Here is a 26631-nt window from a genome sequence, read left to right as displayed (position 1 = left end):
GCAAACTGATATTTGAAGCTGCTGGTGGCCTTTGGAGTCCCACGGACATCAAGGTGTAGAGTCCTCCAAAGTCTTGCAACTGTGCATATACCTTCTATTCGGCCACCACTAACCAATGCTCACAAGCAGAAACAGCTGCATTGGGCAGAAAAATACATGAAGACTAATTTTCAAACAGTCCTGTTCACTGATGAGTGCCGTGCAACCCTGGATGGTCCAGATGGATGGAGTAGTGGATGGTTGGTGGACGGCCACCCTGTTCCAACAAGGCTGCGAAGATTAAGTCTGCAAAGTATGTGGAGTTTCTGACTGACCACTTTCTTCCCTGGTACAGAAGGAAGAACTATGCTTTCCATAATAAAATCATCTTCATGCATGACAATGCACCATCTCATGCTGCAAAGAATACCTCTGCATCAATGGCTGCTATGGGGATAAAAGGAGAGAAAGTCTCCCCCCCCCCCCCCCCCCCCCCCCGACCTTAATCCTATTGAGAACCTTTGGAGCATCCTCAAGCAAAAGATCTATGAGGGTGGGAGGCAGTTTACATCCAAACAGCAGCTCTGGGAGGCTATTCTGACATCTTGCAAACAAATTCAAGCAGAAACTGTCCAAAAACTCACAAGTTCAATGGATGCAAGACTTGTGAAGCTGCTATCAACAAATGACAATTTTCAGTTCTTTACAACCTATAAAGTGCTTTGAAACTTACTGTGTGTAATAATTTGGAACAGTGCATTGTAAGTTTTTTATGTTTACAAAAATACTGTTATCATTAGGAGGTTTGTTCAATAAAATTGGATTGTACTCTTAATAGTTGATAACATGAGAATTATGCTGTATGTTATTTACATCAATTATTTAGGTAAATGAGAAAAAATATAATTTGTATAATAATTTGGAACAGGGTGTAATGTATGCATGTTCAGGGAAGTGCAGTCCCCAGGTTCTCATCTATAATCTATATGAAAACACTAGACAATATTCCAATCCCAATATAAAACACACAGTTCACTAATTCATGTAAAGTTATTTTAAGCAAGGAGTAGATTTTTACAAAGGCGTTATATAGAAAGGCTGTACAAACAGGTGTGTATAGGGTTTATATTGAGGGTCAATGTTAAAAAAGATAATAGCATTATTTAAACACACCTCACCCATACATTACCACTGTAGAATAAACAGAGACGGCTAATAAAATGCTACGTTACATTTACCACCCGCTGTATATAAGGCCTGGACGGATGTTCTGGATAGAGCTGAGGTTGTAGTTCAAACAGCTTGCAGGTAAGGTCTCTGTCTGTCTGCTGTATATCTTATCCACAGGATTTGCTAGCTATATGGAAGATCCCGATTTCCATGGTCTCTGCGCTTTGCGTTCCTTTTTATTTTTGCGTGGATTTATCAGGGCTATTACATGTTACTGCGGATAAATTATTAGTAATTCAGTTATTTTACCTGCGCATCTCCGTGTAATTTCCTCGCTGTCTGAAGAATACGTGCGCTGTTTGTTGGCCTCCATTCTGAGCAATATATTGAGTAAACCTCCAGGTTATCTCACCTAGTGAGTCTGAATCACTATTAGCCCATGGCGGACTGCTTCACTAGAGATCAGGGCTCGTTTTAAACTATTGACCTGTTCTTGCTGTGCTGATAGTGTTTAACAGTCTATGGGAAACATAATAGTCATTAAATGAATTGAGGAGAGATAAGTGGTGATATTAAGTCACGGACCCCATACGTCTATCTCATGACTTTATATACATGATCTTTCACGTGGGGTTGAAACTTTGCATTTAAACATGCAGCTCTGCTTGAAAAAAATGTTCAAAGTTAAAATATATATTTATTCCTGCAACGGCTCTGAATAGGGTAATGGTACACAGGGGGATTTTGTGATATTATTGCTACTGAGAAAAGTGTGCAGAGCATAGCGCGCTACATCCACGCCTCGTAAACCAGGTGCCATAGGGCAGGTAAAAGAAGACAGACCAAATATGTGTATGGCATTTGTTCCTTCAACCAATGAGATGATCCCACCTATCGGGGCCGGGTCCACCCAAAGAAAAGGCAAGTCTGCATGGCGTGAATACCAATCACACCGGCCAACCCACTGAGGGCGACCATTCAGGGAATGAGTGCGTTAATGATGGCGTTACACTATTTGGGAAAAGTTCACCAGGAAACAAAGTGAATGCAGCGGCACGAAGCAGTAAAATAGGGGGTGTCCCGATAAAAGCGGGACTGTTGGGAGGCCTGGAAGAGTAATCCATCTCTCTTGTGCTATAAATACGATGAAAAACACATGGAAGAAATTTCAGTCGTATTAAATATGGATATTATGAATCTCGGAAAAAGAAAAAAAATTAAAAAATGTATTCTTAACTTATGTTTCTAGTGTTGGAAGCGATCAAGAAAAGATGCTTTTTATTAGAAAAATCGCCTTCTTGTTGGCAATCAGTGAGTATCGTAGAGTTTAATAATAAAAAACATCATCATCATTTTAATATTATGTATTAATTTAATCATTACAATAATAAAAAAATGTCAGTAGTTTATTGTAAAAGAAATACACTTGGTAACAAAGAATTTGCGGAGCAAAGAAAGATATACTTGTTTTCTTCTTAATACACTTACATCAAAGACCAACAAGGGTGGAAGCTGAGGGAGGGAAGGGCCCTTTATATTTTTTAAGGTTTTCCATTAGGAGTCAGGTATTGATGCTCCACTTCAGAGTAATGCTTGTGTGGATAGTACCACAGAAAGGAAGGTTGGACATAGCGTGAGCATCATGGTGGAAATCAAATAAAATCTTTAATTACAAATATTTATTTCTCCACAGTTTTGATCTCATCAATTGGACAAGGATATTCCGAATCAGGTAAATTGCAAACAGACTAAAGCGCGTTATAAAATATTGGTAAAAAAGTCTTAAAATGTCCTAAATATTTTAAAAAGCAAAAACGAATGGTTATAAGTGAATCTGGCTAGACATCTTGCTGCTGTGCTACAGATGGGAGCGTTAACCTTACCATTAGATCCCCACCTAATTTATTGTCCTCCAAACGGTGCTTTTGTTTAGAGTGTCAGGAATGTGGTATTCACCGTAATGTCTGGGCAGGGGTTTTAAAAAATGCAATGTGTGACGAACTGAACCTCGTCACTGGTTCTTGGAGGAGCCTGCTGGCCAGCCTCTTACCCTGTGACTATGGCCCCTGCAATAGACCTGGCTAAAATACTTCAAAAGGCTCTGTTCATGTGAAGTATGTACTTTTGTACTCCAGACAGAGAGACCGACCGTTAGCACAAACTCTCTGGAACTGTTTTGTGCATGGGGCCATGTGCACGATCGGTCAATTTCCTGAACCCATGCTCTGATCTGGGTGATTTTTGCATATGTTGGTCACCCAGATCAGGGATATCAGGGGATGTAACATTTGTGGGGTTTTATATATTTAAGGGTACATTTGGGATGTTTTTAAAAAGTATGTTTTTTCTGTGCTTGGAGATAATTGGATTAGAATTAGTTCTGTTACTGATCCAATTATCCCCCAAGCTGAGGGGAGGGATTGTGTGCTGTGTGTGGGAGTGTCGTGCCTTGTAACCTTATTGTTATTGGTCTGTGAAGTTGCAAATCAGTCCCCCACAAGGTCCCTGTGGGTGTACCCTTTGCATGGGGATTGTCATATATTTGTTTACCCTTTCATGAAGTCTTGTCTCATGTTTGGGGGATTGGAGAACTACATTTAACTCTGGGGATTGCTTTATCACAATACTCCCCTAAATATAATCACTAGCTCTTATAAGAACTGTTCCTCTCTGGACTGGGAGAGGTCTACCCACTGGAAGCTGGATTTTGGTCTTGAGTTCAGGGTGGGTGGAGGACGACCCCAACCAAGCTGCAGTGGTTCGTGGGGTCTATGGTGGTTATGGTGTTCCAGTACAGTACTTATGGTGCTCGCAAGTACTAGGAAGCAGCGATTGATGGAGGTACCCGGTTGGTTCCTAGTGCGAGGAGAAGCATCCTGGAGACACCGGTAACGTGTGGAGTATATTGAGGGCAACACTAGCACGGTTGGTTCCTAGTGCGAGGAGAAGCATCCTGGAGACACCGGTAACATGTGGAGTATATTGAGGGCAACACTAGCATTCGTACAGCGCCCCTGGAAGCATAGGTGCCCACAGACTTGGAGCAAGCAAGTAAGGCATCCTCTGACTCTTGCTCAGAGTTGCTGTTTGAGGTGCGGCAGCGACTGACCTGGTATGGCCCTAATGTGTCGATGGAGACCTTCCAGGTGATCTGGAACCAGGTGACTGTTGAGAGACAATCCAAGAGAGACCACGAGGGGAGGAAGTCTTCAGCGAAAGGAGGTTTGCAGCAGCCCTTCGGCAGAGGTGGTGCAACTGATCTGGGAAGAGGCGCCCACCGATTTAATTGACTTTACATCAGATGATGTTAGCCTCTCTCCCCTGCGGCAGCCGGAGGTACCCAAAGTAGGGGACCACATAGACTGGTCCTGTGAGGAACCCCAACTGGCAGGTGGAGATGGGACCAAAGTCTCTCCACCGGCTCTACAGGGATGCTGGGTAGCTGGCCCAGATCCCTAGCTACACCCCAGCTAATTAGAATTAGTACAGTTACTCATCCAATTATCTCCCAAGCATAGGGGAGGGATTGTGTACTTTGTGTGGGAGTGCCGTGCCTTGTAACCTTATTGTTATTGGTCTGTGAAGACCGACCATTAGCACTAATTTTCTGGAACTGTTTTGGGCATGGGACCATGTGCACGGTCGTCCAAAAACAAGACTTCCAGGAAATTCCTGATCCCCTGAACTTATCTGGGGGATTTTTGGATATGTTGGTCACCCAGATCAGGGCTAACATTTGTGGGCCCACTGAACAAACACAAAGTGTGCACAAACCACTGTGAAAAAGTGCTTAATAATTTAGCAGAAAGGAACTATTCCACAGGTTTCCCCAAAGACTCCACAGGTTTCCCCAAAGACTTCCTCTTGTCTTCAGTACAATATATACAAAAAATAGGGGGTAATCTGCTAAATAGAAATAAAATCACATAGCGTATAACTGTATATATAGGTGAACCACAGATTGTGTAACAAATGGCCACTCACACTCTCACAGTTGTGAAAAGAACCTTGAACAAGAATTCCTTCTTAAAGGTCAGCTGGATTCTTCCATCACATTATTCCATAGATATATGAACTCAGGAGAAAATGCAAATAAAATCAAGTTGAAATAGACCATCTAGAGTATAAAAAAGAAGAAATTTAATAACTTACAGTTCAGTTAGAAACAATACATGTCACCACTAGGCGTCCTACGCGTTTCATCCAATTGCAGGACTTCCTGGATGAAACGCGTAGGACGCCTAGTGGTGACATGTATTGAGTTCATATATCTATGGAATAATGTGATGGAAGAATCCCGCTGACCTCTAAGAAGGAATTCTTGTTCAAGGCTTTTTCACTAACATTTTTGGGGTTTTGTGTATTTTTAGGGTACTTTTGGGGTGTTTTAATTAACTACAAAACAAATACACAAAAAGAGCCCAGGTTTAGATTTTTAAAGAGAAAGGTAGTAATTAATAAAAAAGCTTTGTTTTCATAGATAGATGTTTGATTCCAGTTTTCTGTATTACGTATATCATGGTCAGGGGAGAGCTGGCAGCCTTAGGCCTGGGAGGCAAATCCAGTCATGTGGCCCATTGCACCAGGAGGCACGAAAAAACACCTTTCCCATGTGATTGAAAGGGGGGAGGGGGGCAGTCACCTAAACAGACACTCAATGACAGGCACACACACACTTGCTGATTTGGCACACACGAAAAAACACACACTCACTGACAGGCACACACTCACTGACAGGCACACACAGAAAGACACACTGTTACAGGCATACTGACTGACACACACAGACAGACAAACTGGCACACACACAGACAGACAAACTGGCACACACACAGAAAGACATACTGATGTGCACACACACAGACATACTGACACACACAGACATACTCATACACACACATACACCTAAACTGTACACTTTTAAAACTAGTAGACAGGGGATGAGTAAAGGGACAGGGCTGTAGTAGGGGGGGGCAGGGGCTGTAGTGGAGGGTATAAGCTGTAATTGGGGGTTTAGGAAATGTAGGGGGGCGGATAGGGGCTGAAGTAGGTTGATCGCTACAATTTGGGAAAGGGGCTGTGGTGTGGGTGATATGGGTTGCAGATGGGGGAGAGGAGCTGTAGTGGGGATGTTAGGGAGCTGTAGCAGGGAGCATGGGGCTGAGGAAGGGGGCTGGAGCTGAGAGGGGGGAAAGGAGCAAGAAAAGTGTGGGGCAGGGCTTTGGAAGGGGGATAAGGGGTGAAGAAGGGGACAGGGCTGAGAAAAGGGATGGGCTGGGCAAAAGAGGACAGGGGCTGAGGAATGTGGACAGGGGCTGAGGAGGGGACAGGGGCTGAGGAAGGTGGACCGGGGCTGAGGAGGACACAGGGGCTGAGGAGGAGACAGGGGCTGAGGAAGGTGGACAGGGGCTGATAAAGGTGGACATGGGCTGAGGAAGGGGGGACAGGGGCTGAGGAAGAGGACAGAGGCTAATGAAGGGGACAGGGGCTGAGGAAGGGTGACAGGGGCTGAGGTAGGGGACAGGGGCTGACTAATGGGACAGGGGCTGAGGAGCAGGGGGCAGGGGCTGACTAAGGGGACAGGGGCTGACTAAGGGGACAGGGCTGAGGAGGGGGACAGGGGCTGACTAAGAGGACAAGGGCTGAGCAAGGGGACAAGGGCTGAGGAAGAGTGACAGGGCCTGACTAAGGGGACAGGGGCTGACTAAGGGGACAAGGGCTGAGGAAGGGTGACAGGGGCTGAGGTAGAGGACAGGGGCTGACTAAGGGGACAGGGGCTGACTAAGGGGATAGGGCTGAGGAGGGGGGCAGGGGCTGACTAAGAGGACAAGGGCTGAGCAAGGGGACAAGGGCTGAGGAAGGGTGACGGGGGCTGAGGAAGGTTGACATGGGCTGACTAAGGGGACAGGGGCTGACTAAGGGGACAGGGGCTGAGAAGAGGGTGACAGGGGCTGAGGTAGGGGACAGGGGCTGACTAAGGGGACAGGGGCTGAGGAGGGGAGACAGGGGCTGACTAAGGGGACAGGGGCTGAGCAAGGGGACAGGGCTGAGGAAGGGTGACAGGGGCTGACTAAGGGGACAAGGGCTGAGGAAGGGTGACAGGGGCTGAGGAAGGTTGACATGGGCTGACTAAGGGGACAGGGGCTGACTAAGGGGACAAGGGCTGAGGAAGGGTGACAGGGGCTGAGGTAGGGGACAGGGGCTGACTAAGGAGACAGGGCTGAGGATGGGGGACAGGGGTTGACTAAGGGGACAGGGCTGAGAAGGGGGGACAAGGCTGACTAAGGGGACAGAGCTGAGGAGGGGGGACATGGGCTGACTAAGAGGACAAGGGCTGAACAAGGGGACAAGGGCTGAGGAAGGGTGACAGGGGCTGACTAAGGGGACAAGGGCTGACTAAGGGGACAAGGGCTGAGGAAGGGTAACAGGGGCTGAGGTAGGGGACAGGGGCTGACTAAGGGGACAGGGGCTGACTAAGGGAACAGGGGCTGACTAAGGGGATAGGGCTGAGGAGGGGGGACAGGGGCTGACTAAGAGGACAAGGGCTGAGCAAGGGGACAAGGGCTGAGGAAGAGTGACAGGGGCTGACTAAGGGGACAGGGGATGACTAAGGGGACAAGGGCTGAGGAAGGGTGACAGGGGCTGAGGTAGGGGACAGGGGCTGACTAAGGGGACAGGGGCTGACTAAGGGGACAGGGGCTGAGGAGGGGAGACAGGGGCTGACTAAGGGGACAGGGGCTGACTAAGGGGATAGGGCTGAGGAGGGGGACAGGGGCTGACTAAGAGGACAAGGGCTGAGCAAGGGGACAAGGGCTGAGGAAGGGTGACAGGGGCTGACTAAGGGGACAAGGGCTGAGGAAGGGCGACAGGTTCTGAGGAAGGTTGACATGGGCTGACTAAGGGGACAGGGGCTGACTAAGGGGACAGGGGCTGAGGAAGGGTGAGAGGGGCTGATGTAGGGGACAGGGGCTGACTAAGGAGACAGGGCTGAGGATGGGGGACAGGGGTTGACTAAGGGGACAGGGCTGAGAAGGGGGGACAAGGCTGACTAAGGGGACAGGGCTGAGGAAGAGTTACAGGTGCTGACTAAGGGGACAGGGCTGAGGAGGGGGGACAGGACCTGACTAAGAGGACAAGGGCTGAGCAAGGGGACAAGGGATGAGGAAGGGTGACAGGGGCTGACTAAGGGGACAGGGGCTGACTAAGGGGACAGGGGCTGACTAAGGGGACAGGGGCTGACTAAGGGGACAGGGGCTGAGGAGGGGAGACAGGGGCTGACTAAGGGGACAGGGGCTGAGCAAGGGGACAGGGCTGAGGAAGAGTGACAGGGGCTGACTAAGGGGACAAGGGCTGAGGAAGGGTGACAGGTTCTGAGGAAGGTTGACATGGGCTGACTAAGGGGACAGGGGCTGACTAAGGGGACAGGGGCTGAGGAAGGGTGAGAGGGGCTGAGGTAGGGGACAGGGGCTGACTAAGGAGACAGGGCTGAGGATGGGGGACAGGGGTTGACTAAGGGGACAGGGCTGAGAAGGGGGTACAAGGCTGACTAAGGGGACAGGGCTGAGGAAGAGTTACAGGTGCTGACTAAGGGGACAGGGCTGAGGAGGGGGGACAGGAGCTGACTAAGAGGACAAGGGCTGAGCAAGGGGACAAGGGCTGAGGAAGGGTGACAGGGGCTGACTAAGGGGACAGGGGCTGACTAAGGGGACAAGGGCTGAGGAAGGGTGACAGGGGCTGAGGTAGGGGACAGGGGCTGACTAAGGGGACAGGGGCTGACTAAGGGAACAGGGGCTGAGGAGGGGAGACAGGGGCTGACTAAGGGGACAGGGGCTGACTAAGGGGATAGGGCTGAGGAGGGGGGACAGGGGCTGACTAAGAGGACAAGGGCTGAGCAAGGGGACAAGGGCTGAGGAAGGTTGACATGGGCTGACTAAGGGGACAGGGGATGACTAAGGGGACAAGGGCTGAGGAAGGGTAACAGGGGCTGAGGTAGGGGACAGAGGCTGACTAAGGGGACAGGGGCTGACTAAGGGGACAGGGGCTGAGGAGGGGAGACAGGGGCTGACTAAGGGGACAGGGGCTGACTAAGGGGATAGGGCTGAGGAGGGGGGACAGGGGCTGACTAAGAGGACAAGGGCTGAGCAAGGGGACAAGGGCTGAGGAAGGGTGACAGGGGCTGACTAAGGGGACAAGGGCTGAGGAAGGGTGACAGGGGCTGAGGAAGGTTGACATGGGCTGACTAAGGGGACAGGGGCTGACTAAGGGGACAGGGGCTGAGGAAGGGTGACAGGGGCTGAGGTAGGGGACAGGGGCTGACTAAGGAGACAGGGCTGAGGATGGGGGACATTGGTTGACTAAGGGGACAAGGCTGAGAAGGGGGGACAAGGCTGACTAAGGGGACAGGGCTGAGGAAGAGTGACAGGGGCTGACTAAGGGGACAGGGGCTGACTAAGGGGACAGGGGCTGAGGAAGGGTGACAGGGGCTGACTAAGGGGACAGGGACTGAGGAGGGGACAGCGCTGAGGAGGGGAATACATAAAGGGAATCAGGCCACCTCTTGTGCCCCCCATGACATGGAGAACACCGGGAACGGCATTCCTGCTGTAAAAAAAGTGCAGGAACGCCGTTCCCACGTGTTACTGCAGGACTCAGGCCCTGCCCGAATGCCTTTCGTATAGGTGGTCGGGAACTTGAACGGACAGCAGGTCTATTTTCACCAGTGTTCGCAGGAGTCATCCATTCTGTCGACCACATGCCTTCAGTTGCACGAAATGCCAGCCACCCAGTGGAGCATTTTAATAATTGTTTCATTTGCGGCTTTCATACTGGATACTCAGTGTTCCACATTCTCGTTCAGGAACCAAAACAATTGGGTACGAACAAAATAAACGAATATCCATAAATGAAATGTGCCCAACCAAGTGATCGGTATTCCTTCAACGTCTGTATATCTTTGTGTGACTGTGTCCGTATGTCTCTGTATGCCTCCGTCTTAATCACTGTATGAACTGCATGTATGTTTCTGTATGACTGTATGTCTGTGTTTGTCTGACAGTGTACCTGTATGTGTAGATTGTATGACTGTGTTTGATTGTGTGACTTGTATGACTGTGTGCCTGAATGACTATGCCTATGTGCTTGTATGGTTGTGTGTCTGTATGTTTGTATCTTTGTGCATGTATGTATTTTTGCCTGTATATCTATGTCTATGTGGCTTGAGAGGAAAAAGACACACAAAATGGACTCAGGGGAGAAAGACACACACAAACGGGCTGGGTGGAGACAAAGAAAGGGACTGGGTGGAGAAAGAAACACACAAAGGGGCTGGGAAAAGGAAGAGATACCCAAGGTGAAGTTGTAAGAAACACACAAGGGGGTGTAAAACACAGTAATGGGGGGATTATTATTATTATTTGTATATATATATAGCGCCAACTAATTCCGCAGTGCATTACAATAAAAAAGGGGTACATTTACAATAAATGAGACAATTACACAGTGACACAGGAACAATAGGAAGATGAGGACCCTGCTCAAACGAGCTTACAGACTAGAGGAGGTGGGGTACAAATACACAACAGGGCAGCAAGGGTGACAGTCACCAAACAAGTTGGGAAAGTAGCAGAGCTGGAGGTGAGAGTGGAGTATGGCTCTATAGAAGAGCAAGATACAGATTTGGATAAGTATAGATTAGTTACTCTGGGAGTACATAAGCATTTCTGATGTGGGGATATTTATGGGATGATAATATTAAACAGTTGAGAATTGCCAACTATTTCAATTCTCTTAGAGATCGTTATCATGTAAGTGAAATGTATTGCATACAAATAAAATCACAATTTGTTATAAAAATACATATAATTTATTGTGACAAATAAAATAATTATAATAATAATAATAATAATAATAATAGGCAGCATGCATGATAATAATCAGTGAATATTTAGTATAACATAAGTATGCAATACAGAGGAATGGCACATTCCAATGACTAACAGCATCAACTGTCACTTACAATATTTATGAGTTTACTTCACAGACAGAAAGCTAAACTTCCAGCGAAAAGTCGTAAAACCTTGGCTAACAGTTAAATCAACTGAGTAACCCTTTCAATGCTGGCTAGATCCTCCTAGGCATATAATATCCTATTCTCATGTAATTTTCAATTAAAATAACATTCAAACCAACTCATTAATCATTTCCTGGACCCATCCAATAAGAATAATCTACCAGATTCTATAAGCCGAATTTTAATTTGCCTAAAAAGATATCTTATCTTAATTAGAGCAAATCAATACACCTGGATAAAAACAGCGGCATGCTAACACGTGATAATATCACATTAATATATAATTATTTTTAATTCCACCTGCAGAATGGAATGTGTATAACTATATATTCTTTAGTTAACTAAGATTTCTAAATATTGAATCCAGTCATCTATTTATCCAGTCATATATCATGCTATTAGATTTTTAATTAATTTAGATTAATTAAATAAAACCAGCATAATTACCAGTTAAGTAGATATTCTCATCAGATGAGTAGGTAGTCCCAGGAACTTGAATGCGTGTATGATTGGTTGTATGGAGGTATGTAAGTAATAGTAAAAAGTAAGTGTCAAGGAGTGTTTCTTGAGTTGGGTCCAAGAGAGTTTGAGAATTGAGTTAGTCCCAGAGTGAATATCTGTCATGGATCTCTCTGCATGTCCGAATCTGAAAGCCCAAACTAACTACCTCTCTTCCCTTTGTCCTAACTTTTAAAGGGAACGATTCTCTGTACGTCATCAGTTGGTATAACCAATAGGATACTGAAGGTGAGGTCAACCTGCAGATTGCAATTTAGGTATTTGGTCCATAGAGGGCACTCTCGCCTCACTAAACTTTCCTATCCAGGAAAGAGTTAACTTTTCCTGATGACGATTTTGACGTCATTTGGCTAATCTAAAATGACTACCATAACTTAAATTTGCTGTCAGTTCAAAGCGTTTGCCTCAGTCTTTGTGACTACGACTTTGATCGTAATTTCTAGGATTGACATGTCTAAACTCAATTTTACCCCTTACTTACAATGGGACCTTGTAAAATTTAGAAAGTAAAATTAATTACTTAATTTTCTCTGTCACTAGTGTCTGCGTTTAGAATTATTTCTATTCCATTAACATTTAGACAGAGCATTCCATCCCCCTGCTTCATTGCTTATCACTTGGCTTGTTTATATAATGTATTCCTTAGCTTAGGCTCGGTGGTTAGTGTTACAGAAAGGAAGAAGAAATTATGTATCTTTGTTAGCCTGAAATCCAAAATGGAGTCCGCTCTGTTTGACTGACTCAGGCAATATACACTTTTAATTTCTATCATAGCACAAAATGTCTGCCGATATAAATATCCTGACACTGAACAGACGTGATTTGAGGGACTTCTTAAACATTTAAAGACAGGGGGAGAGTCTGATGGGGGTAGACAGGCAGTTCCAAAAGAAGGGAGCTGCGCGCGAGAAGTCCTGCAAGTGCGAGTTAGCAGTAAGGGTGCAAGCAGTGGACAGGAGAAGGTCACCGGCAGAGCGGAAAGACGGAGAAGGGGAATAAATACACTAAAATACACTAAAGGTGTATTTCCAACTGCCAACTGGGGGTCTTCCCAGGACCAGTCGATAAGGTCTCTTATCTCTGGGGCTGGTTGGAAGTAGGAGGTACAGTAGCCCTGGGTAGAGGTGGCCTGCATGCCACCTCAAGGCCCGGTAGGATTCATCCAACCATAACTCAATTCCAACTAACCGCTCTAGTTCTCTTACTCACTCCTCCAGAGGCTGTTTTCCCAGAAACGGCATTCATAGGTCGAATGGGTATCATTGACGTTGGTTAGAATTTGGGAATATTTCTCCGAGGGCCCCTATCCAGAGTTCGGTTCAGAGTCTCCATTCTGTCTCTTTTTCTGCTGATATAGGGTCATCCGAACTGCGCAGCACCTCATGAAACTGCTGCTTAAGCTGGGTGTCGATGCTGCATACTGCCCGATGGTACTTGCCTCCCATCTCTGAAGTCATGCTGGTTTTCCCACGACTAGGAAGCCATCTCACCTCTGCCACCATTGTAACAGAGCTCCCTGTACCCCTGGCTGGATACTTCCGCCAAGGACCGCTTCCTAGCTGGAACAGGGGACAAACTGCAGCACTTCTGCCCACAGTCGCTTACAAGGACTTTCCCTGTTGAATCTTCCACCCTGGAATAGTGATTAAAGAATAGCCCTTCCCCCTACCAGTAACCAGAAAACACATTTCTGGGAGTACAAGCTGGAATATGTTTATCGGCAGCCACAATTGGCCTTATATGCAGGTCCCCATGCAAGGGGCACTCCCCCACTAGTCCTGAGTGTAGACCACAGTAAAAACATACACACAATTACATTGGCTCTCAGGTCCAGGACACTCCCCTGTAACTGGGAGATAATTGAGTCAAGCACTGTATTAAATTCAATTACCTCCAGGCACAAAAAACACACATTTCCCAAACACCCCAAAAGTAACTTAAAAATACATAAAACCCCACATAAGTTACATCCCCTGATAGCCCCGATCTGGGTAACCAACATATCCAAAAATCACCTAGATCAGTTCAGGGGTTCAGGAATTTCCTGGAAGTCATAATTTGACCGACCGCACGCATAGTCCCATGCCCAAAACAGTTCCATAGAATCAGGGCTTGCCATTGATTTAGTTTGATAGTTTAAAAACCGAACAAACTACTGAACATAGTCAATAGTCTTACACTGGAGCTTGTTTCCCTTGATCGTGGGAACATTTCCACCAAACATTGTCTTTCTAAGTGTTGTAGAACCGAACACAGGCGATCATGGAAGTTCAGCAGTGTTTGGGAGTTTCAGTGTTTGAACATAGTTCCATGAACTCGATAACCAAACACTGTTGCCTGTGTTCATGCGAACAAGATGGCCGCCACCTCGTGGTCGTCCATAGGAAATGCGGCCACCCAGATGAACACTTAGAACACTGCGATGGAAATTGCCGCAAAGTATCAATTAGGCTTGTGTGGCTGTTCGGTTCCTGAATCATATAGTCCACATACACGAACGGAGACTTTTACATTACAATTTACAGGGTCCATAGTCTGTGGGCAGGAGGCTGGCAAGCAGGCTCCTCCAGTAGCTCGTGGCAAACTCACTTGGAAAGGGGAGTTTGTCATAAAAGGGGCAAGCCATTCAAAAGTGGGGATATGAAAAACTAAAGGGGGTAACAAATTCAAAAGGGGTGGGGGTTTACAAGACACAGGTAAAGATGCATTTGTTTTGGTTGGGGTGGGTGGGGTGGCAAAATGCTTCTTCTCCTCTGTAGGCAATATTGCTTGCACCGGCCCTGAGCTACAATATATGATTGTGAGTGTACTGCATCTGATAAAAAAAGACCTGTTTGAGATTTTAATCAATAATGCTTTCTTGGGGCATTCATCTTTAAAATTTTAGAACCTCTTCTTTATCCATACGGACCATCTGAAGGTGACAGAACTACTCCAGTGGATGATGATGGGGCGTCTGATAATGTTCCAATCTCAGTGGCTTTTAAATTCTTCAGTAAGGAATACAAATCCCTCTATGTAAGTTTTATTCTTTTTATCCCATAGGTGATGAGAGCACTTTAAAGTACCCATGTCAAACAAGTCCACTCTATAAATACATTTTATCCACATACAAATTGTAGGTAAATAATAACGGAGTGATTTCCTTTAAAACGGCCGTTTCCCAATACACACCAGACGCTTTCCCCCTGACCCATGGAGAAACATTTGTGACCCCATTCTGGGGAGATGTGAACAATGAATTGTCTGGGAACGTGTATTACCGGGAGAGCACAGATGACAATCTGCTGAAAATGATAACCAAAGACATGGAAAAGCATCTACCAAGCCAACATTTCACTGCAAAATGGGCCTTTGTTGCCACATGGGACAAAGTGGCCTACTTCGGGTCAAAATCTCACAAGGTTGGTTGAGCATCTTTAAAAATTAACAAAATTGCAGCAATATGGACTTTAAAATATTGTATAAAAATCTCAGTCAAACTCTTAGTGTGAACTGTCCTGAACTATGCAATACACACACTGCTGTACTCACACTCATATTACTGTACTCACACTACTGTATTCACACCTACACTACTGTACTCACACTACTGTACTCACACTTACACTACTGTACTCACGCTCACGCTACTGTACTCATGCTCATACTACTGTACTCACACTCACACTACTGTACTAACACCTACACTACTGTACTCACACTCACACTACTGTACTCACATCTACACTACTGTACTCACGCTGTAACCGCAGCTGGTTCCCTTATTTACCACTATAACGTCTTAAAGCATACAGATATCTTAGCCATAATTTTATATAGTTAGTAAGAGATCCTCTATTTAACATATATAAATAATTGAGAATACAATATAAAATAAGGATTGTCTTTGAAGCAATAAAGTTTTGTCTTTTAGATACTTTACTAAAAAAATATATATAAATATATGTGTCTTCATTTTAGGCTCACCATAGTTCATATATGAAAAAGTAACACTTATTTTACTTTATTCATTTTAGGACATCCCTTAACTTGGCAAAAACACAAGGCCATAACGTAAGGGTGTACACATCATGGGAAATTCCCTGTCTTAGGACAAGATTGCATCTTAAAGTCTGAACATCTTTATCTACTTAGGGTTACCACAGTATATTGTGTACTGAAAGAGTCATAGGATAGCTTGTTTATGCATTATTGTTATTGTATTTCGTCTGGGACAAAATGGCGTAAACATATTATGCAGTGAAAGTAGGTAAAAGGTTATTGCTTAAAGAAACATGTATGAAAAACAATATGTTCCATTTCTAACACTTTGTCAGTTTGCAATATCTCTTAAAGACAAAGTACACAGTTTGAGGAATACAATATTTGCATTTGCCCATAACAACACTTACGCTACTGTACTCACACTCACACTACTGTACTCAAACTACTGTACTTACACTAATATACTCACACTCACACTACTGTAATCACATTTACTCTAATATACTCTCACTCACAGTACTGTAATCACACTTGCACTACTGTACTCACACCTACATTAATGTACTCACACTTACACTACTATACTCACACCTACACTAATGTACTCACATTACACTACTGTACTCACACACACACACACTACTGTACTCACACTAACACTAATGTACTCACACCTACACAACTGTACTCACACTTCTGTACTTATACTACTGTACTCACACTACTGTACTCACACTACTATACTCTGTAGCGGTACTTACCTTATCCGGGGGCCGGCCGAGGTCCTCAGTTCCTGCCGCGCGCGGCTCGCTCAGGGCTCGGATGACGGCGGGCACTAACCACGGGATGCGGTCACATGTCCCGCCTAGCTCCAAGAGCGCGCCGCGCGTCTCGGGCACACTCTTAAAGGGGAAGTGGGAGACGAAAACTAACGGTCTCCCATTGGCCCCTGTCATCCCACATTCCCCATACACTCACATTTTGGAGGCGTGGATATGACATGGGCCAATCAAATTAAATGTGAGGGTATTTATACTTACCTCTCCTTACCTCTTAACTCCCTGCCCTATCATGGTTTCTGTTTCAGTTCCCTTTAGTGCTTGTTGTGTTCAGTTGTGATTTTTCGTACTTGACCTTGGCTTTGTATGACTCCGTTTATCTCTTTATCCCTGTTTTGTCCTGTTTGCCGGCTTACTGATTACTGTGTACCAGACCTTGGCTAGTTCTTGTTTTCGCTGCTGATCGCTGTACTCATATTAGTGTGCGCACACACTCCTGTACTCACACTCACATGTTCAGTGTCCGCTATAGACCTGTGAGGGAGCTACTTGTTTAAACAAGCCCATTGAACTATGTTGTGTGAAAGACAGACCTAAAGATACAAACCTTACAAAGATATTACAGACTGTAAATTAATATTCACAGATTTCTCGTGGTTTATTGTTAATGTAAAACAGAAATTCTTCTAAAAATGAATAAAATCCAAATAGTTCAGAAAGGACTTTCATAATGTTTAAAAATAAGTGAAATCCTTTGTTGTGATCAGTTGGTTCTAAGCATTCTTTAACCCAATGTCCAGGTTAACACATTCCAAGCTGCCCTCACAACTGATGGGTTCAGATACTTCATCATCCTGAATTATGGTGACATCCAGTGGACAACAGGAGAAGCTAGTGGTGGTAATCCCCTTACAGGTCTGGAAGGATTACCAGCTCAGGTACAGAATGAACAGAACTCAGAAAGACATAATATCGTGTTAAATCCATCATTACTTCTCGTAACTGGAAATTAAATATAGGAAAATGTGTTTTGATTCCAATAGGCTGGATTCAATAGTGGTGATAATACTCACTACTTCAATATCCCTGGGTCCAGAACTGCAGAAGTCCTGAAGATTAAGTCAACCTCTAATGTCAACTATCCAGGTCGATGGATCTTTAGAGTCGATGATTTTCAAGTTCCTGGAGGCTGCTTGTTCAAATGTATGCTAAAATAACTATTCATCTGTTTTGTTGTTCATGAGTATTTCTGTTTTGTCTTGAGTTCTCTTTATTAATTACTCTGTTCTGTGAGTAGCTCTGATCTCTGAGTAGCTCTGATTTTTGAGTAGCTATGTTCTGCGAGTTGTTCTGTTCTGTAAGTAGTTCTGTTCTCTGAGTAGCTCTGTTCTGTGAGTAGCTTTGTTGTCTGAGTAGCTCTGTTCTTTGAGTAGTTCTATCCTGTGAGCAGTTCTGTTCTGTGAGTATCTCTGTTCAGTGGGTAGTTATGTTCTGTGAGTAGGTATTTTCTGTGAGTAGCTATGTTCTGTGAGTAGCTTTGTTCTTTGATAAGCTCTGTTCTGTGAGTAGCTCTGTCCTGTGAGTAACTTTGCTCTGTGAGAAGCTCTGTTTACTCAGTATCTCTGTTCTGTGAGTAGCTTTGTTCTGTGAGTAGCTCTGTCCTGTGAGTAACATGTGAGAAGCTCAATTTTCTCAGTATCTCTGTTCTGTGAGTAGCTTTGTTCTGTGAGTAGTTCTGTTCTGTGAGTAGCTATGTTCTGTGAGTAGCTATGTTCTGTGAGTAGCTTTGTTCTGTGACAAGCTCTGTTTACTCAGTATCTCTGTTCTGTGAGTAGCTCTGTCCTGTGAGTAGCTCTGTTCTGTGAGAAGCTCTGTGTTCTCAGTTTTTTTTCTGTGAGTAACTCTGTCCTAATTTCTATAGGTAGCAATTTTTTGTGAGTAGCTCTATCCTGTGAGAAGCTCTATTCTTTAAGTTGTTCTGCTCTGTGAGTAGCTATTTTCTGTGAGTAGCTTTGTTCTGTGCGTATCTCTGTTCTATGAGTTGTTCTGTTCTGAAAGTAACTCTGTCCTGTGAGCAGCTTTGCTCTGTGAGTAGCTCTGTTTTCTCAGTATCTCTGTTCTGTGAGTAGCTTTGTTCTGTGAGAAACTCTGTTTTGTCAGTATCTCTGTTCTGTGAGTAGCTATGTTCTGTGAGTAGCTCTGTCATGTGAGCAGTTTTGCTCTATTTAGCTCTAATTGGGTTATCTCGCAGGCTGAGGGGAGGGGATGTGTGGGCTGTAACCAGTTTGTGATTGGATACTGTATAATTTTCTGTGGGTGTCTCCCTTGCACGAGAGAGTTGCATAAAAGCAGGGTATGTGGCATTAAACTTCAGTTCTGCTCCTGATACTGTGTGTCGTCCAGTTATTGGGAAAGGTGATGGGATATTCGTGGATTATTTTATTTGCTACTGATGCTGTTCTTCCTGTGCTAACTACTTGTTCCTGAGCAACTCTTGGAATACCAGCGGATACATGTGGAACTAGCGCTCTGCTACAGCTTTGTTCTGTGAGTAGCTCTGTCCTGTGAGTAGCTCTGTCCTGTGAGTAGCTCTGTTTTATCAGTATCTCTGTTCTGTGAATAGCTTTCTTCTGTGAGTAGCTTTGTTCTGTGAGGAGTGCTGTTCTGTGAGTTGCTTTGTTCTGCGAGTAGCTGTGTTCTGTGAGTAGGTCTGTGAATAGCTCTGTTCTGTGAGTAGCTTTGTTCTGTGACAAGTTCTGTTTTGTCAGTATCTCTGTTCTGTGAGTATCTCTGTTCTGTGAGTAGCTCTGTTTTGTCAGTATCTCTGTTTTGTCAGTAGCTCTGTTTTGTCAGTAGCTCTGTTCTGTGAGTAGCTCTGTTCTGTGAGTAGCTATGTTCTGTGAGTATCTCCATTCTGTGAGTAGCTCTGTTTTGTCAGTATCTCTGTTTTGTCAGTATCTCTGTTTTGTCAGTAGCTCTGTTTTGTCAGTAGCTCTGTTCTGTGAGTATCTCCGTTCTGTGAGTAGCTCTGTTTTCTCAGTATCTCTGTTCTGTGAGTAGCTTTGTTCTGTGAGAAACTCTGTTTTGTCAGTATCTCTGTTCTGTGAGTAGCTATGTTCTGTGAGTAGCTCTGTCATGTGAGCAGTTTTGCTCTATTTTGCTCTAATTGGGTTATCTCGCAGGCTGAGGGGAGGGGATGTGTGGGCTGTAACCAGTTTGTGATTGGATACTGTATAATTTTCTGTGGGTGTCTCCCTTGCACGAGAGAGTTGCATAAAAGCAGGGTATGTGGCATTAAACTTCAGTTCTGCTCCTGATACTGTGTGTCGTCCAGTTATTGGGAAAGGTGATGGGATATTCGTGGATTATTTTATTTGCTACTGATGCTGTTCTTCCTGTGCTAACTACTTGTTCCTGAGCAACTCTTGGAATACCAGCGGATACATGTGGAACTAGCGCTCTGCTACAGCTTTGTTCTGTGAGTAGCTCTGTCCTGTGAGTAGCTCTGTCCTGTGAGTAGCTCTGTTTTATCAGTATCTCTGTTCTGTGAATAGCTTTCTTCTGTGAGTAGCTTTGTTCTGTGAGGAGTGCTGTTCTGTGAGTTGCTTTGTTCTGCGAGTAGCTGTGTTCTGTGAGTAGGTCTGTGAATAGCTCTGTTCTGTGAGTAGCTTTGTTCTGTGACAAGTTCTGTTTTGTCAGTATCTCTGTTTTGTCAGTAGCTCTGTTTTGTCAGTAGCTCTGTTCTGTGAGTAGCTCTGTTCTGTGAGTAGCTATGTTCTGTGAGTATCTCCATTCTGTGAGTAGCTCTGTTTTGTCAGTATCTCTGTTTTGTCAGTAGCTCTGTTTTGTCAGTAGCTCTGTTCTGTGAGTATCTCCGTTCTGTGAGTAGCTCTGTTTTGTCAGTATCTCTGTTCTGTGAGTAGCTCTGTTCTGTGAGTAGCTATGTTCTGTGAGTAGCTCTGTTCTGTGAGTAGCTCTGTTTTGTCAGTATCTCTGTTTTGTTAGTAGCTCTGTTTTGTCAGTAGCTCTGTTCTGTGAGTTGCTGTATTCCATGAGTAGCTATTTTCTGCGAATATCTTTGTTCTGTGAGTAGCTCTGTCCTTTGAGTAGCTCTGTCCAGTGATAAGCTCTGTTTTTTTCAGCATCTCTGTTCTGTGAATAGCTCTGTTCTGTGAGTAGCTTTGTTCTGTGACAAGTTCTGTTTTGTCAGTATCTCTGTTCTGTGAGTATCTCCGTTCTGTGAGTAGCTCTGTTCTGTGAGTAGCTTTGTTCTGTGACAAGTTCTGTTTTGTCAGTATCTCTGTTCTGTGAGTATCTCCGTTCTGTGAGTAGCTCTGTTTTGTCAGTATCTCTGTTTTGTCAGTAGCTCTGTTTTGTCAGTAGCTCTGTTCTGTGAGTATCTCCGTTCTGTGAGTAGCTCTGTTTTGTCAGTATCTCTGTTTTGTCAGTAGCTCTGTCCTTTGAGTAGCTCTGTCCAGTGATAAGCTCTGTTTTTTCAGCATCTCTGTTCTGTGAATAGCTCTGTTCTGTGAGTAGCTTTGTTCTGTGACAAGTTCTGTTTTGTCAGTATCTCTGTTCTGTGAGTATCTCCGTTCTGTGAGTAGCTCTGTTCTGTGAGTAGCTTTGTTCTGTGACAAGTTCTGTTTTGTCAGTATCTCTGTTCTGTGAGTATCTCCGTTCTGTGAGTATCTCTGTTTTGTCAGTATCTCTGTTTTGTCAGTAGCTCTGTTTTGTCAGTAGCTCTGTTCTGTGAGTATCTCCGCTCTGTGAGTAGCTCTGTTTTGTCAGTATCTCTGTTTTGTCAGTAGCTCTGTTCTGTGAGTAGCTCTGTTCTGTGAGTAGCTATGTTCTGTGAGTAGCTCTGTTCTGTGAGTATCTCCATTCTGTGAGTAGCTCTGTTTTGTCAGTAGCTCTGTTTTGTCAGTAGCTATGTTCTGTGAGTAGCTCTGTTCTGTGAGTAGCTCTGTTCTGTGAGTAGCTCTGTTCTGTGGGTATCTTTGTTCTGTGATTAGCTCTGTCCTTTGAGTAGCTATGTTCTGTGAATAGCTCTGTTCTGTGAGTAGCTTTGTTCTGTGACAAGTTCTGTTTTGTCAGTATCTCTGTTCTGTGAGTATCTCTGTTCTGTGAGTAGCTCTGTTTTGTCAGTAGCTCTGTTTTGTCAGTAGCTCTGTTCTGTGAGTAGCTCTGTTCTGTGAGTAGCTCTGTTCTGTGAGTAGCTATGTTCTGTGAGTAGCTCTGTTCTGTGAGTATCTCCATTCTGTGAGTAGCTCTGTTTTGTCAGTATCTCTGTTTTGTCAGTAGCTCTCTTTTGTCAGTAGCTATTTTCTGTGAGTTGCTGTATTCCATGAGTAGCTATTTTCTGCGAATATCTTTGTTCTGTGAGTAGCTCTGTCCTTTGAGTAGCTCTGTCCAGTGATAAGCTCTGTTTTTTCAGCATCTCTGTTCTGTGAATAGCTCTGTTCTGTGAGTAGCTTTGTTCTGTGACAAGTTCTGTTTTGTCAGAATCTCTGTTCTGTGAGTATCTCCGTTCTGTGAGTAGCTCTGTTCTGTGAGTAGCTTTGTTCTGTGACAAGTTCTGTTTTGTCAGTATCTCTGTTCTGTGAGTATCTCCGTTCTGTGAGTATCTCTGTTTTGTCAGTATCTCTGTTTTGTCAGTAGCTCTGTTTTGTCAGTAGCTCTGTTCTGTGAGTATCTCCGCTCTGTGAGTAGCTCTGTTTTGTCAGTATCTCTGTTTTGTCAGTAGCTCTGTTCTGTGAGTAGCTCTGTTCTGTGAGTAGCTATGTTCTGTGAGTAGCTCTGTTCTGTGAGTATCTCCATTCTGTGAGTAGCTCTGTTTTGTCAGTAGCTCTGTTTTGTCAGTAGCTATGTTCTGTGAGTAGCTCTGTTCTGTGAGTAGCTCTGTTCTGTGAGTAGCTCTGTTCTGTGGGTATCTTTGTTCTGTGATTAGCTCTGTCCTTTGAGTAGCTATGTTCTGTGAATAGCTCTGTTCTGTGAGTAGCTTTGTTCTGTGACAAGTTCTGTTTTGTCAGTATCTCTGTTCTGTGAGTATCTCTGTTCTGTGAGTAGCTCTGTTTTGTCAGTAGCTCTGTTTTGTCAGTAGCTCTGTTCTGTGAGTAGCTCTGTTCTGTGAGTAGCTCTGTTCTGTGAGTAGCTATGTTCTGTGAGTAGCTCTGTTCTGTGAGTATCTCCATTCTGTGAGTAGCTCTGTTTTGTCAGTATCTCTGTTTTGTCAGTAGCTCTCTTTTGTCAGTAGCTCTTTTCTGTGAGTTGCTGTATTCCATGAGTAGCTATTTTCTGCGAATATCTTTGTTCTGTGAGTAGCTCTGTCCTTTGAGTAGCTCTGTCCAGTGATAAGCTCTGTTTTTTCAGCATCTCTGTTCTGTGAATAGCTCTGTTCTGTGAGTAGCTTTGTTCTGTGACAAGTTCTGTTTTGTCAGTATCTCTGTTCTGTGAGTATCTCCGTTCTGTGAGTAGCTCTGTTCTGTGAGTAGCTTTGTTCTGTGACAAGTTCTGTTTTGTCAGTATCTCTGTTCTGTGAGTATCTCCGTTCTGTGAGTAGCTCTGTTTTGTCAGTATCTCTGTTTTGTCAGTAGCTCTGTTTTGTCAGTAGCTCTGTTCTGTGAGTATCTCCGTTCTGTGAGTAGCTCTGTTTTGTCAGTATCTCTGTTTTGTCAGTAGCTCTGTTCTGTGAGTAGCTCTGTTCTGTGAGTAGCTATGTTCTGTGAGTAGCTCTATTCTGTGAGTATCTCCATTCTGTGAGTATCTCTGTTTTGTCAGTATCTCTGTTTTGTCAGTAGCTCTGTTTTGTCAGTAGCTCTGTTCTGTGAGTATCTCCGTTCTGTGAGTAGCTCTGTTTTGTCAGTATCTCTGTTTTGTCAGTAGCTCTGTTTTGTCAGTAGCTCTGTTCTGTGAGTTGCTGTATTCCATGAGTAGCTATTTTCTGCGAGTATCTTTGTTCTGTGATTAGCTCTGTCCTTTGAGTAGCTCTGTCCAGTGATAAGCTCTGTTTTTTCAGTATCTCTGTTCTGTGAATAGCTCTGTTCTGTGAGTAGCTTTGTTCTGTGACAAGTTCTGTTTTGTCAGTATCTCTGTTCTGTGAGTATCTCCGTTCTGTGAGTAGCTCTGTTTTGTCAGTAGCTCTGTTTTGTCAGTAGCTATGTTCTGTGAGTAGCTCTGTTCTGTGAGTAGCTCTGTTCTGTGAGTAGCTTTGTTCTGTGAGTAGCTCTGTTCTGTGAGTAGCTCTGTTCTGTGAGTAGCTCTGTTCTGTGAGTATCTTTGTTCTGTGATTAGCTCTGTCCTTTGAGTAGCTCTGTTCTGTGAATAGCTCTGTTCTGTGAGTAGCTTTGTTCTGTGACAAGTTCTGTTTTGTCAGTATCTCTGTTCTGTGAGTATCTCTGTTCTGTGAGTAGCTCTGTTTTGTTAGTAGCTCTGTTCTGTGAGTAGCTCTGTTCTGTGAGTAGCTCTGTTCTGTGAGTAGCTTTTTTCTGTGACAAGTTCTGTTTTGTCAGTATCTCTGTTCTGTGAGTATCTCCGTTCTGTGAGTAGCTCTGTTTTGTCAGTATCTCTGTTTTGTCAGTAGCTCTGTTTTGTCAGTAGCTCTGTTTTGTCAGTAGCTCTGTTCTGTGAGTTGCTGTATTCCATGAGTAGCTATTTTCTGCGGTATCTTTGTTCTGCAAGTAGCTCTGTCCTTGGAGTAGCTCTGTCCAGTGATAAGCTCTGTTTTTTCAGTATCTCTGCTCTGTGAGTGTCTCTGATCTGTCAGTATCTCTGTTCTGTCAGTAGCTATTTTCTGTGAGTGTCTCTGCTCAGTGAGTAGCTATTTTCTGTGAGTGTCTCTGTCCTGTGAGTAGCTATTTTCTGTGAGTGTCTCTGTCCTGTGAGTAGCTATTTTCTGTGAGTGTCTCTGTCCTGTGAGTAGCTATTTTCTGTGAGTGCCTCTGTCCTGTGAGTAGCTATTTTCTGTGAGTGTCTCTGTCCTGTGAGTAGCTATTTTCTGTGAGTGTCTCTGTCCTGTGAGTAGCTATTTTCTGTGAGTGTCTCTGTCCTGTGAGTAGCTATTTTCTGTGAGTGCCTCTGTCCTGTGAGTAGCTATTTTCTGTGAGTGTCTCTGTCCTGTGAGTAGCTATTTTCTGTGAGTTTCTCTGTCCTGTGAGTAGCTAATTTCTGTGAGTGTCTCTGTCCTGTGAGTAGCTATTTTCTGTGAGTGTCTCTGTCCTGTGAGTGTCTCTGTCCTGTGAGTAGCTATTTTCTGTGAGTGTCTCTGTCCTGTGAGTAGCTAATTTCTGTGAGTGTCTCTGTCCTGTGAGTAGCTATTTTCTGTGAGTGTCTCTGTCCTGTGAGTGTCTCTGTCCTGTGAGTAGCTATTTTCTGTGAGTGTCTCTGTCCTGTGAGTGTCTCTGTCCTGTGAGTAGCTATTTTCTGTGAGTGTCTCTGTCCTGTGAGTGTCTCTGTCCTGTGAGTAGCTATTTTCTGTGAGTGTCTCTGTCCTGTGAGTGTCTCTGTCCTGTGAGTAGCTATTTTCTGTGAGTGTCTCTGTCCTGTGAGTGTCTCTGTCCTGTGAGTAGCTATTTTCTGTGAGTGTCTCTGTCCTGTGAGTGCCTCTGTCCTGTGAGTAGCTATTTTCTGTGAGTGTCTCTGTCCTGTGAGTAGCTATTTTCTGTGAGTGCCTCTGTCCTGTGAGTAGCTATTTTCTGTGAGTGCCTCTGTCCTGTGAGTAGCTATTTTCTGTGTGTCTCTGTCCTGTGAGTGTCTCTGTCCTGTGAGTAGCTATTTTCTGTGAGTGCCTCTGTCCTGTGAGTAGCTATTTTCTGTGAGTGCCTCTGTCCTGTGAGTAGCTATTTTCTGTGTGTCTCTGTCCTGTGAGTAGCTATTTTCTGTGAGTGTCTCTGTCCTGTGAGTAGCTATTTTCTGTGAGTGCCTCTGTCCTGTGAGTAGCTATTTTCTGTGAGTGTCTCTGTCCTGTGAGTAGCTATTTTCTGTGAGTGCCTCTGTCCTGTGAGTAGCTATTTTCTGTGAGTGCCTCTGTCCTGTGAGTAGCTATTTTCTGTGAGTGCCTCTGCTCAGTGATTCGTTCTGTTCTCCAAGTAGCTCTGCTATACCATTAATCATAGGACACAATCAATGGTTATTTACTAAAGAGAATTTTTGAGATTTCAAAGTGAAAATCAAATTTTAGGTCAAAGCTGAAGATCAAACATTAAATTGGAGAATATTTCTAGTTTGGCTACTTTGGTCTTAATTCACTTTGAATTCTCACTGTAGTAAATAACCCTGAATGCATTTAACCACATTCCCATTTTATTCATATTATGTTACTGGTAATGTTCAAAACTGAACAAGACTGCAATTGTAAAAAACAAACAAACATAAATCCACACTAGACCCATTACACACAGTTACACATTGAGACCCAGGGCGGTTTTATTCTGCATTGCTCGGCATTTCTGTTAATATGGATTGTGGCCTGGATCCAGCTATATCGCACCTTTAATTTGGGTAAACTCTCACTATTATTAATATTTTGTGAAATTTAATGTAGAGCTGAGTTCTATGTCATTGTCTTGTTAACATGTTAATACGTACATTTCCCATGCAGCCAGTTTTGCCAAAGAAGGTGAAGAGTTTTGGACAGATTCCACCTGCACCACCAAGTGTCTGTGTAAAGCTAGCGGGGACGTTCCTTGCGCTGATGAATCGTGCTCTGCGTCTGCCGCCTGTGTACCCTCAGGGTCCTTCTTCAAGTGCAAAGAAAAAGAGAAAGTTTGCTTTTAAAACCGTTTTATTCTTCTAAACTACTAAATCTATCAGAGAGACATTATAGAAACATAGAAACATAGAATGTGACGGCAGATAAGAACCATTCGGCCCATCTAGTCTGCCCAGTTTTCTAAATACTTTCATTAGTCCCTGGCATTATCTTATAGTTAGGATAGCCTTATGTCTATCCCACACATGCTTAAACTCCTTTACTGTGTTAACCTCTACCACTTCAGCTGGAAGGCTATTCCATGCATCCACTATGCTCCTCCTAGATCCACCACCTTGTAACCAATCTCCGCACCACGTAGTGTCCATCATGGAAATAAAACCCCAGATCTGTGTCCTGAGATGGAATATGTTGTCCTATCT

General features: G+C 44.4%; 1 protein-coding gene across 1 annotated transcript; it reads left to right on the top strand.

Moving 5' to 3' along the window:
• Positions 1-1242: 1242 nt before the first annotated feature.
• On the top strand, positions 1243-26305 carry LOC134577755 (alpha-tectorin-like). The gene is made up of 8 exons (XM_063436630.1): positions 1243-1287; positions 2399-2460; positions 2843-2881; positions 14625-14755; positions 14860-15141; positions 17304-17441; positions 17547-17706; positions 26099-26305. Exons 2-8 carry the CDS (start codon positions 2421-2423, stop codon positions 26272-26274), a joined length of 966 nt encoding a protein of 321 aa, XP_063292700.1. The 5' UTR covers positions 1243-1287; positions 2399-2420; the 3' UTR covers positions 26275-26305.
• Positions 26306-26631: the final 326 nt, after the last annotated feature.

This window comes from Pelobates fuscus, chromosome 11 (assembly GCF_036172605.1).
Source record: "Pelobates fuscus isolate aPelFus1 chromosome 11, aPelFus1.pri, whole genome shotgun sequence".
Lineage (NCBI taxonomy): Eukaryota > Metazoa > Chordata > Amphibia > Anura > Pelobatidae > Pelobates > Pelobates fuscus.
Note: the sequence above shows the minus strand (reverse complement) of the source record. Positions and strands in the feature narration are given on the sequence as shown.